The sequence below is a fragment of the Giraffa tippelskirchi genome, chromosome 7 (genome assembly GCF_054371585.1).
Source record: "Giraffa tippelskirchi isolate mGirTip1 chromosome 7, T2T-mGirTip1v1.2.pri, whole genome shotgun sequence".
NCBI lineage: Eukaryota > Metazoa > Chordata > Mammalia > Artiodactyla > Giraffidae > Giraffa > Giraffa tippelskirchi.
In genome coordinates this window covers 75,996,129-76,009,586 of record NC_137281.1, presented here as the reverse complement: position 1 = coordinate 76,009,586, position 13,458 = coordinate 75,996,129, and the positions used below count along the sequence as shown (strand labels likewise).

At 33.0% G+C, this 13,458-nt stretch overlaps 1 protein-coding gene across 7 annotated transcripts in view; it reads left to right on the top strand.

The window, feature by feature from the left end:
• AP3B1 (adaptor related protein complex 3 subunit beta 1) overlaps window positions 1–13,458 on the top strand; it is a 234,808-nt gene that overhangs the window by 145,851 nt on the left and 75,499 nt on the right. For 6 of the 7 annotated variants that reach the window (XR_014058467.1, XM_081505949.1, XM_081505948.1 and 3 more), the window contains 2 exons: window positions 2,255–2,396; window positions 11,598–11,670. Coding sequence is in view for 6 of the 7 variants with exons in the window: in XM_081505949.1 (XP_081362075.1) it covers window positions 2,255–2,396; window positions 11,598–11,670 (215 nt within the window). In the remaining variant the exon portion in view is untranslated. The remainder of the gene's footprint in view (window positions 1–2,254; window positions 2,397–11,597; window positions 11,671–13,458) is intronic. The other variant, XM_081505951.1, reaches the window with a different exon arrangement.

Below are 13,458 nucleotides of genomic sequence, written 5' to 3'. Positions count from 1 at the left end.
GACCGCGTGGACTGCAGTACTTCAGGCTTCCCTGTCCTTCACTATCTCCCAGAGTCTGCTCAAACTCATGTCCATCTGTGATTACTTAGTTTGTGAAGAATGTCATATTTCTTAGGAAGGCAAAGTTTTGTTCAGAGCACTAAGTATCTTTTCTGATAGCAAAAGTCAATATGCTAGAAGCTTATAATCATAAATTGTGTTAGTTTCATTATTTTTTTTTCAGAAACAGACTTTTTTAACGCAGTGGACCCCACTTGATCCATAGTTTCTATTTCTGCTTTTTCAAACTCATATGAATTTTTAAAAATTGTTTGTTATATAAAAGGAAATCTCAGATACATTCTAAACCTTATATTTTAAATATATGTTTTAACCACTAAATGGGAGATAATAAATTGCCATTCTTTGCTAGGGGAAGGGAAAAAAACATAGTTTTTAGTCATCAAATATAATTACATGTGCTCTGAGATGTTACCATGACTCTATTTTTAGTAAACAGCAATCACATATTTCCTCCACAAAAGTCAGTTCAGGGAAATACCGATTCTTCCAGTTGCCTAACCACTCACCCTCCCCAGGTGTTTTTCTTCTTGACTCTAAGAATTTTTTAAAAAACTTTGCCAGTATAACTATGTGATAATTTTTTAAAGCTAAGGAGCTCTAAGTATCTTCAAAGCCACTCTTTAGTAGTCATAACTGCTGTGCTCTGCTTAGTTGCTCAGTCGTATCCGACTCTTTGTGACCCCATGGACTGTAACCTTCCAGGCTCCTCTGTCCTTGGGATTCTCCAGGCAAGAATACTGGAGTGGGTTGCCAGGCCCTCCTCCAGGGGATCTTCCCAACCCAGGGCTCGAACCCAGGTCTCCTGCATTGCAGACAGATTCTTTACCGTGTGAGCCACCAGGGAATCCCAAGGAAACTAGAGTGGGCTGCCATGCCCTCCACTACGGGATCTCCCTGACCCAGGGATCAAACCCATGTCTCTTGTGTTTCCTACACTGGCCTGTGGGTTCTTTACCAGTAGCGCCACCTGGGAAGAATGTATTAAAACATCTGAATTAGATAATTGTTTATGAATTGCCTAATACTCTCTGGCACAAGGTGGATTTTTAAAACAATACACACAAACACGCACATATGGTAAAGAGAAGTTAGACCTTCAAACTTGAGAAAATAAAAAAGATCACAAGCTATCTCTTTTCCTCTGAGAGAACACCTTGTGTTATCTCTTCTTGGAGACCTTTTTCCCTTCCCTTCTTCCTGCCTCATTCCTCTTTTTAAACTCATGTGTCTCTTCCTCTAGGAAGGGTCCCAGTCTTGGTCCGTTTTGTTTAGATGCTCCTTCAAGTATTCTCATGACACAGTATGCTTTGTTACTTACTGTTTACCATGCTTTCTTGTCACTGCCAACTTAACCTCTCTGTACCTTCCAATGGACTGACTGTAGACTTGATGAAGGAGCAATATGGAGATCATCTGTATCTTACTAACCACTGTTACTCTTAGCACCTAACACAGTGTGAGCTCATGGAGGGCAGTCAGTAAATATTTGTTAAATAAGGGAATGAGTGAACAAAATGAACATCAGCACTTAGATTTGATCATTTGGTATTTTAAAACTTTAGTATTTATCTGATTATCTTACATTTTTAGTAAAATTTAGTACATTAGAAGAATTCTCTTTTGAACTGGTTGATGTTTTCTATATATGTTAAAGGGTCACATTTGGGAACATATGAAAATCATTTTCTTGGGCAGAATGAGCTATAAAATGCAAGTCTATATTAGCAAAAGTAGACTATAAGTATTTAAATTTTTAGTGAGTATTTTGAGATAGTATTTTAAAATCTGCCTAAGTATTTCTGAAGTTGTTAATGTTAGCACCTAATGTGTAGTCCTAGTAAATCAAACACTTAATTATTAGTTATTTTCTACTTATGATGTCATTTAGTGTTATTTTATGATCTTTTGCACTTGAAGTGTGTGTGATATGGTTTAGTTTTGAATGGGTTCTGATTCATTTAGTTATAGATAATACTGTCTTTATTATTATTGCATTAACATGTTTTGGAATTTTAAAACCATTGTTACTGTCTGTACACTAAAAAGAAATGGTTCTCAGTGAAATACACTTCTCTAATGAAGATTTTGATTCATACGCAAAATGGAAAAATGGTTAACCCTTGTCTTTTGATTTTTCAAACTACTTTTTTATGTAAGTATCTAATATTTTAAATTTTATTATTCTGATTAGTGATTCTAAAGATGTGGATAAGGAAAAAGAAAACTCTAAAACTTCAGAGTCTTCCAGTGGTGAATCTAGTTCAATAGAAGAGAGTTCTTCGGATTCTGAATCAGAATCTGAAAGTGAATCTGAATCCAGAAAAGTTACTAAGGTAAGCGATTACACATTTTTGTAACAGAAAGTAAATATTCTTTAGCCTTTTCTCAATTAAGAATAAGTATTTCTAAAAATTTGTATTGTTGAAAATCAAGAAAACAAGGAAGGAATTTAATATGTCACTGACAACTAAAACACCATCTTCATTCATCCACACCTGTGATTTTATTTTTATTTTTATTTTTTTTTTGTAGATTTTTACTTCCCTCATAACTCTGCAGAGAAGTTAGAAACTTTTTTAACTTCACATTTTCCAACCATAATTAGAGACTTCAGTGTTATGAATATGACCTTTTTTGTTCTTGGCTGTGATGTGACAAGGGAAGCTTTTGCCAGATGAGAAGTAAAGAGGACTTTGACATCCCCTTTACTCAATACTATTCCCCCACAGAAATAGTATTGAACAAAGAAGTATAAATTGTACATGCTTCATAAGAAATTAAGACTAATATACTTTTTAAAAATATTTGGATAATAATTTTTAAAGGTTTAATTAAAGAGTATACATTTTTTAATAATTAATAAAAATGCAGTAACATATATTTAAAAACAAATGCAAGAACCACTTGTGATAATAGAATGATTATAGGGACTTCTCTGGTGGACTAAGACTCCAAGCTTCCACTGCAGGAGGCCTGGGTTTGATCCCTGGTCAAGGAACTAAGATCCTGCGTGCTGCACTGTGCGGCTGAAAAAAAAAGAGCAATTATAGTTTTTTAGTACAATATCTGTATCACTAAACTTTGTCTGCTTAGCAGCAAAAAAAAAAAAAAATGGAAAATGTAGTTTTTAATACAAAATTCAGGCTTAATACATATCCTTTTGATCTTTAATTATTATTCCCATCCTATAAATGGATTGTGGTGGTGCTCAGTTTCAAATGCAGTGGTTTTTATGAATAAATGTATTATTCCATGTGTTGAAAATATGATCACACCTTACCTTTTATTGAATTCAGCTTGTTTTTAATGCACTATTTTTTCATTTATTTGTTCTAGTAACATGGATTTCTTGAATAAATCATTTGAGTAGGCAGGTATGAAAATAAATTCATCAAAGTAATAATTGTCCTCTTCCATGTAAGATTTATTGTTAAAGAATAACCATATTTTTGAAAAAGAATAAACGTGCTTTAAACATTGGCTAGTATTTGTCTGTCTTTAAATATTCTTAAATATAGAAAAACCTATTTTAAACTTGAATTTATATTTAAAATTTATGTCTGTATGTAGTATATAACATGGGTTTTATTTTTTAAAAATTCACATAAAAACCTTAGAGATTTTTAGGTTTATTAATCTGGCCTCTTATAAACTTACTACTCAGTGAGTTGGATATCCTCTCATTTCCTACTTATATTAAGTTACAAAATGATCTTAAGATTTTATTCAAAATAAAAGAGCTTTAGAAACTGAGAGTTTTTAAAAATAACCAAGCAAGAAATTAAGAGTTGTCAAATGGGTACAAGTAAGTTATTCTAATGAAGTTTTGTGAAAGTTGAAAAATTGCAGACTTTAATACCTATTCAGTGTTGGACATTAGAAACCCACAGAGGTACCCCAGGCCAGAGATTCAGTTTATTTCTTCTCTGTCACTTTCAGTGATCAGATTAAATCGCTTAGTAGTTGAAAATATTTTACTGTAGAACATCAGTATGAAATTTCAAAGTAATGCAGTGATCCAAGACTCTTGAGAAATTCAGGTTTTATTCACATTGTTGATAGTTTCATGTCTGTGTTTTGCTTATATAGTTTCTTTTCTGTATATTGTTATGCCTTTCCTGTCCGTAACAGGCAGATTACAGGATTGTTTGTTTTAATTTGTATTCTCCACCTTGGAGCCACAATAACTATTTTTTTCTTTTTATTTCTTTCTGAGTGATTTGAAGCATAGCGTGCAATTACAAGTGTACCAGTTTTCTAATAATGGACAGCACTGTAATTGTAGGAAAGTTCTCCTTGCACTGTGTTGTGGTTCCCACTCTAAACTATGAGTAATGGAGGCAGATGGTAGGTGCTTTACCTTAATTTAGCATGACAGTATGTTAGTGCTAAAAATTCATATACCTTAAATCTGCAGCCCAGCTAAAGCTATACTTTTACTCTCGCAACCTTTTCTTTCATTTGGACAATGTATTTTAGGGATATTGAGCGTGAAAATGGGACCTTGGGGTACCTCGGATATATGGCTTTGAAAACAGTTCATTTTATGGAGGTCCTATGAGATAGGTATAGTGTTTTCCTTGTTGGAAGATAATATCTTTATGCTTCAGTTTCCTCATCTATAAAGTAGAAACACTAATACCTACTCTGCTTCTTTCAGGTGCTGTTATAAAAAAATCAGATGTGAAAGATCAGTGTAAAGCCCTATCTAAATATAAAACATTAGTGTTAACATTTTAAACTTGAATATTAATTCTGAGAAACCAGTATTAGGGTTACAGAACACCAGTGCTAAAAGAAACCCAAAGTATTTTGTCACTCTTGTGTCTCCTGCATTTTTCCAACTTTTTTAATACCTTTCTAGTTAGAAATTAACGGTCAGGTGTGACGCCTTACCTGAAGCCTCTGATCTCATCTACTATGTGCAGAAGACTGACCTGCCATTCACTGTGAGTATCTCCTACCTCTCTACTCTCTGACACACAATCTCCATTTACCCTCCTCCTTTATCTTTGAATGCAACTCAGAGTAAGTGATTCCTATCCACTTAGCATCCTGTGTCCTTTTGGACTTGTTTAGTTGATGGTTTTTTACCTCCATTGCACCTTCAGTCTCTTTTTTCCTTAGTTCCTCCTCCGCCAACAAAAGCGTTCAGGTCTTTCCTAGCATTTAAAGACAGGAGAAGGGAATGGAAGAGAGAGACAGAGAGAATGTGTGAGAGTGAGAGTTTAGGAGAATAATCTAGATGTTCTCCAGCTACTACCTCTTCACCTAATTATTTCCTAGTCCCTTTTAAATTGATTTCTAAAAAAAAAATAAATAAATTGATTTCTACTTCTATCACTTCCTATAGACACTGCTCTCTGAAAAGGCAACCATGATCTTTCTCCAAAACCAGGAATTTTCCTTAGTTTATCCTTATCTGATCTTTTTATATAATAATTTCCCTACTACTTGAAACTCTCTTTATCCTTTTTCTTTTGACTTCTCTAACCCTTTAATTTTTTTATTTTTCACTTTTTACTCCTCTTCTGACACCCAAGTGTGAACATTGCTCCAAAGTTAGTGCTTCTCAGTTCACATTTTTTTTCAAAAATATTAATTTATGTAGATTAATTTTAGTCCTTTTTTCCTCTACATTTTACTGTTGTGAGACTTATTAACTCTTGTAACATCAGCTAAAACATTTCTCTGAATTACCTCCATGATAACATCTGTAAATTTTCTTATGCAAACCAGATTCTTGGTCCTCTTAGGAGCTGCTGGTTTCCCAAACTTAATATACCCAGAGACATGATCTGTCATTTGGTACCAGCATGCTTTCTGCGCTCCCGGATTTGGAGCCCCACAGTTGTCTTTGACCCCTACTTCATCCTATTTGTATGCACTGTTGCCAAGTATTAGAGATTTTGTGTATTATTTCTCATACCTGTTTCTTCTTTCCCTACATCACCATTACAGGTCATCTCTTCCTTGTATCGCCCATACACCACTGCCTTTGTCATCCTCAGACAGCTCCCCAATGCCAGTCCTTCCAGCCAGCTGTCAGATTACTGTCAAAGTCACCTATAATGATACCCCATTGTCTTTGAGTTCAGTGACCTCCTCAAGCTCAAAGGTCCAAACCCACCTTTCCAGTCTTAACCCCTCTTGTGTTCTAATCGCAATGGACTGTTCATGGCTCTCGTGACATACAGTGTGCTTTTCCATTTCTATGCCTTTGATCTTCTTTTCGTATCATTTCCCTTATTACAGAAAATAGGAGCTGAGGAAGAAAGTGGCCTTGTATCAAGGGTAGGTCCTCACTTCTAGTTGAGAGTGACTGCAAGGAATGAAGGATATTAATGACTAGACGGTTTTACTCACATGAATGGTGTAGGGACAGTCAGGTGAGAATGGTGTAGAACAGTAGGTGAGAACTACTGTTAAATTGTGTCTGTTGCTGAAGTGTTTATCGTTCGGCTCTGTACCCCTGCATATCCATAAAACTCAAAACTGCTGGTGTCAGTTGGTTTGTTTCTCTTACTGATTGGGAAATGGCCTCAACTGAAGTCAGATACTGTCAGTAATAACCAAAGAAAATTATCTTTCTCTTCAGTTACAGTTATTTTAATGGGCAAGCATATTTTTATTTGTAGATTTTTTTTTCTGAACTAAATGTAATAAACATTTTAATTTGAGTCTAATCCTTTTATGAAATAATTTGTGTTCAGCTGCTAAGTCATGTGTAACTCTTAGTGACCTCACGGCCTGTAGCTCACCAGGCTCCTCTGTCCTTTACTATCTCCTGGAGTTTGTATAATACCTATAACAAAATTAGTTTTAATAGTTCTGTATTTTCGGTACTTTCACATATTTCACATGGTGTTTAGGAAACATTTTTTTTTTTTTTACACAGAAGAATGGAGAAAAAAATTAGTAATACAGGCCATATTAAATTAGGAAGACATTCACATTTATATCACTTTATCCCATGTTTTACTGATATAATTAAGTTATATTCTGCTTGTAGTTAAAATTATGTGTTGAACAGATGGTAAAAATTTTATTTAAAATATATTTTTTAAGTTGCCAGGGTTTCCCAAGGTTTTTTTTTCTTCACTGAGCATGACTTCAGTGTTTTTATTATCAGCCAATAAGTTAGGAGATAGCAACCCACTCCAGTATTCTTGTCTGGGAAATCCCGTGGACAGAGGAGCCTGGCGGGCTACAGTCCATGGGGTCTCAAAGAGTCAGACACGACTGAGTGACTAACACACACAATAAGTTATAGCATTCCCACTTTCTATAGTTATTTCTGCCATCACCTTGTTTGTCCCACTATTCACACCTGAACTGTGATGCAGTAGTTTTGATTATATCCTCAGTGTCTATGCACCACCTGCTGAATATTCAAATAAGCTGTGATTAAAATAAAAATTTTAAGTCATAATGGTAATTTATTGTGAATAATTGTATGCATTTCCTTAAAAATATTAATAGTATTTTAATTACATTTACTTTATATTAAGCATAATAATCTATCAATGGAAAGTAGATATATTTAATGTATTTGCACCTAATAGCATTTAATACTAAGAGCATTTCCATATTTGAATCAAAATTAAGGTTAATATGTTTACTAGCTTTAAGGAAAATAACATCATCTCTCTATCCTAGCAGTGTTTAAGATGCTCTTGTCAGTGGTCTTTATCACATTTGTAGAGATCTCACAAAGCTTTGTTAGTCTCTTTTTGAGAGGTGCAAAGAAGCTAATTAAATCTTTTTGTGCTCTTTGGACTGGACAGTGTCTTATGACTAGTGTTCAGATGTCAGTAAATACTGAGACATACCTCAATAAAAGATCTACCATGTGAAAGATTCTTGGGTATAAAGTAAATATGGGATGTGGTATGAATAGATTGTGGATAAGAATGAAAGGAACTATTTTCTAATTAGTGTTCTGTCCTATCTGTGAATAGGAAACAGGTTTACTTGTGTTTTTCCAAGTATTTATGATTGTTGCAATTACATAACTTCTCTGAAGATTGTAGAATATTAGGTTTTACTCTGACAATTCAAAGGCTTGCCTCTTTCAATTTATGTCTTTTCCAATTTAGTTCGTATTTTAAGTTTTCCAGAACAGAAATAGCATTTCACTTCAATTGAGATCTTTAAATCAAAGTGAATGCCATTAAGCAATATTTCTTATTGAAGTAGGTATAATCTAATAGGGAAGATTTGTTTAACAGTTTAGACTTCTTTTTAACTTATACAGAAGTCTCAATTTTCTGGCAGTGTAATTTTGTTTTAAAGCAAAGTGCAAACGTGAGCCTCAGATTTTTAAAATCAGATTTGTTAGATGACTTGAAGGCAAGAAAATCATTAAATTGTCTTTGGTTGGTAATTCTAACTGAAAATATTTCGTGTAGATACCTTGCCCTGTGAGGCTAGAAATAAGCCTTGAATCTTTGTTGCTTCCAAAGCATAGTGTGGGTTTGACAAACTTTACATTACCATTTATCCTGTTTTATAGTTTTAAATTTCAAACCTTTTATAATGGTTTCCTGTTAGGAAGCATATTTGATGCTTATTGTGTTAGATCTTCTTTTTGTTTCCTTTTTTTTTTTTTGATCAGCATGAAGATAAACATACGTAATAGATTTTTAAAAATCCTTACAAGGTATATTATTACATTTTTTTGTTTGTATTATTTGGAGCTTAGTAAGTATTTCCAGGATCTTTTATTTATTATTTGAAATGAAATATGTTAAAGAGAAATCAGTTTCTTAACCCTATGACTTTGTATTTCGTTTTGAAAATGTTGATGTGTTGAGGTGTATAATCGAATACCATAGAAACAAATGGAAATTTGAGGATGATGAATTGATAACTAGGTATTTGTGTAGTGAGATTTTAAGATCAGTTACTGTTGTCCTTATAAAAGTCTAATACAATCACTCAGCTGTTAAAAACCTAATCCTCTATTTAAAAAAATATACAAAAACAAATTGTCTATCTTTCTGCCTGATCTCTTCTCAAGTACTAACACAATGGAAACAGTGGGTGATCTGTCAGTGTGTTTGGTTTGTCAATGATGGTTTTGTATAAATATTGGGAGGGTAAGAAATAAAATTCACACAGTAAAATATGATTTCGTCTGCCTTTTCTCTGCAGCTCCATGGCTCATGCTGCGGTGTGAAATTCTCATTTTACACACTTTGCAGGCGGAGCACATGAATTATGCATTGAGCAAGAAAAATCTCCTGCCTCAAGTCCTATATGCATTTACCCAGGTTCTGTCTCTATTACCAAGATGAATTGCAAATGGAGAAATGTTTGATGGAATGGGGCTCTTAACTTCTTTGTTTAGGATTCAGATTTTTATTTTTAAAGTAGATCCTTTAAGTATGAAAATGTTTTGAACTTACTATGGATTTTTTAAAATGAGAATGCCAAACGCATCACGATGCTTTTTACAGCCTTGATTCCGAATGCAAGGCTTTTTCAATTCAGTAGAAATGACCGTTATCTTTTGCTAATGTTGTATTTCAGTCACCAGTTATTTGCTGTACTCAGAAAGTCAATGAAATTCTGTCCTTTTGAGAGCCTTTTTTTCTTTTTCTTTTAGGCTTCTAATAAGAGATTATGCCAATTCCATATGCAGTTCTGTCCTGTGTTATATGTGACCTGATGTGTGTTTAATAGATATTGTTACACACTCTTAGCTGTGAAGTAGAAAATAAGGTATATAGACCTGCCTCCAGATTTAACTTTGTCTTGATTTGATAGGTTTCTAATTTTTCAGGTGGGGAGGTTACAGTTCCATAAAGACAGTCATGCACCATTGTAGGTTATAGGAAGCTACACCCGTTGTGCTCAGCATGGCATTTTGATAAAGTCACATGGAGATAAGCTTTTTGTTTTATGTTCTTTCTTCACAGGAATGTTATTCTTGTTGAGATGGCATATTCATTCTGAATGTGTTTTTGTTACCTGCAACTTTCACATTTCAGCTTCAAAACTAACATTTCTTATATTTTTCTTTCTCCAGTCCTAGAAATTGTTATTTATTTCAGGTGTGGAGAGGAGACATATTGCTTGTTTTGTCTTTAAATAACGAATGAAAATTAAAACCCACCTAGATGATTTGGAGTTTTCAGTGGCAGAAATAAATATTTTGAAGAAAATCAATGCTGATGTTTCTAGCTAGTATTTTAATGTGTATTATTTTGTGATCCTTGAAAATAATTTTTCTGAGTATTGGCAGAAGGGGGAAAAAGAGCAGGATTTAAATCGTTTTAAAATGTTACCAGATATGTTATGTGATATATTGCTCTTGTTCATGTATGTTCACTGCTGTAAGAGCTCTAACACTATACAGACTTTAAATGTCAGTAAAGTACCTTTTGCTTTAGTGATACCTTTCTGTAGTTAAAGGACTACTTCAAAAATATTTGTAGTTATTTACATTAGCAATAAGGTATAAACTCCTCTGGTGGATTATAAGTTATCTGAAGGCAGGTACTAGACTTTGTCTTGGTTGTGTTACTTCCATTGCTTAGCACAGAATCTATTAAAAATTCTATACATATAACAACAACATTTTGTCAAAAGCTTAAGTTTTGGCCTTCAACATGTGAAGGTTTCATGAAAAAAAAGTATAAAATTAGGTAACCATGGCCCAAATAAATCTGTTTAACACCCTAATCCTTGTTGGTCTTTATTGTTTATACTACTACTCAGTACTGTGCCTTTTTTTTTTTTTTCACAGTTACACATCTTTTCTGAATCTCTAAACAAACTGTGACTACCTTGAGGCTTAGGAACCTAATCTGTGGGTATCCACATTTCAAAAATATAGTAGACTGAATAAGCCCATTTGAGGTGGGAGAAGCCCTAATTATGTATAGAAATATTGGAATACTTACCCTCCCCAAAGGAAAATAGAAAAGAAAGTAAATTAATTCTTTTCAATCCTAAAGAGCAAGAGCCTGAAAATATTTATGGTTTTTAATGAATATCTTTGGCAAAAGAAGTCTGATCCAAACCAATGTTGAAATGTAAAGTTTCTAGTACAAATGCCTATTATAGACTACCTCTCAAAAAGGCTGAGCTATCACACACCCATTGACAATATCAGAGCTAAGCATGTATTGTTTAAGCATTTCTTTTTCTTAAATCAACTTGTTTTAAAATTATTTTTGAGAATATTTGTACACTTTCTACCAAAGAGTCACGTTAGATTTTTATGTTAGCAAAAAGTTGTCAGAACATAAAAAATTATTTGCTTTTAAGTTTCCTTCTTAAGGTCCTTTATAATCTCTAAGTAAAAAATATTTTAAAAGTTTGCAAAGTGAAGAAGAAATATCATGCACTAACTGAAATAATTTTGATTCAAAAAAGCATTTCACATAACCATATAGAAACTTAATTTGATTTTTTTCTGGAAGACTAAGCAAAGGGGAAAAAAATGTTTGTTTTGAATGTTAAAGACTATGTCATAGATTTTTAAGATAGAATATGCAATAAATAAAATATTTATTATTTTATAGGAGAAAGGAAAAAAAACAAAGCAAGATAGAAATCCTCTTACCAAAGATGTTTCGCTTCTAGATCTAGATGATTGTAAGTATTGAAATTTAAATCTTTTCATCTGTGCTTAGCAGTAGTATTTTTCATTTTTATAGTACCTTTCATTTACATGTCTCAAAATAACATCTATTACAAAAGATTTATAGATATAAATAGACAAGAAAATATCAAAAATTATTTCTATTAGCATTTTTTCCCATCTGTTCTGTATATCAGGTAGTTTTGTATCACCTAAATAAGTATAATTGGTCAAATAAAATGCATCAAATTCACTTTAAGCTCTGTGGTTTTAGTGAATAATTATCCATATCTCACAACTTCTACATTGTTAAATGTTGACTATGGGGGTCAAGAAATCTAAGTTAAGGATATAGGGAATTAGGGATGTAATTGGAAATGTAAAGGACATCACTGTTTTCTACTTGCCACACTTGGGGTGTGAACAGAAATAAGCACAAACCTTTTGAAATACAGTAAAATTTATATCTATCAATATTTTAACTGCAAAAAATCTTTGTGCACCAAATTTACTTCTAAGAAGTTAGAATCCTTTACAAAGATATGTATTCATCTTCCTTTAAAGTCTCCTGAATTGTGAGAAAGACAGTAGAACTAACTTTGTGGGTAGGTAGATTTTGCACTAGAGGAAGAATAACAATAAGTGAGATTTTGAACATTAAACTGCTGTCATTTTGCAGTATAGTTTTCCTGTGCCAGATGTGAGTTATGCATTTATGTCATATTGTCATAAAACTGTTCTATATATGTTGTTTACCTTGCCTGTTTCTAATAGTCATGACAAATCTTTACTGTAGAGAAATTAAAGTATATAATACTGAAAAACAGAGAAACTAAAAATAAAATTGGAACCAAATTTGCATAATTTCTCGCTTATTGGCAAAGATTTTAAAGTTTACATCATTTCTTACCGCTTGGCTAAGATTTTTAAAGCAACAACCATTATTGTTAAGGTTTGGAGAAGCAGATACCATACATATGTTTTTCATAGACATATAAATAAGTGTAGTTTTTTGAGGTCATTTGAGCAATATCTGTCAAGGTATTAAATTCCACACACCTTTTGACCTAGCAGTTCTTCTCTAGGAATTTATCCTGTAGATAAACCAACAAAATCAAATTCTTATTCCATCCTTGTTTCAGACTCTTTAACTTAATGGCTTAATTTTACACTTAGTGTCCATATTGCTTTAGTGCTCAGACTCCTACCTGCCTCTTATCCATACTGTTCCTCTGCATTTCTGAAATATGCCAGGCTCCTTCCTGCCAAGGGCCTTTTACTGATTACCCTGCTAAGAACACTTCTTCCTGATCTTCTGATGGCAAGCTGTTGTTTATCTTTCAGATCTCAGCTTAAAGATCACCTTCTCTTACATACTTAATGAATCATTCTTGATGGTCTTCATGCCATTTTTCACTATCCAAAATTATCTTAAATATTTGTATTGTTTATTGTCTGTCTTGCTCACTGTTATTCCTAGCACCTAGAACAACACCTGGGAGATAGTGGGAACCCACTAACTATTTGTTGAATTAATAAAATGTGCAAAGGTATATAGAAATTTCACTGCAGCATTATTTTTACAGCCCAGTTCTGAAAATAGATGAAATGTCTACAGTAGTGTGATATAACCATTAAGAAAAGTGAGGTACCTTTTTAATATGCTAGTTTATGTTATTATATATATGAAACATTATAAGTTCAAAAAGATACATGTAGAGTATGACTCCTCTGTAAAAAAAGAAGTAAAAGAAGAACTGTATCCTACAGACAAATACAAATATGATTATACATTGTATATT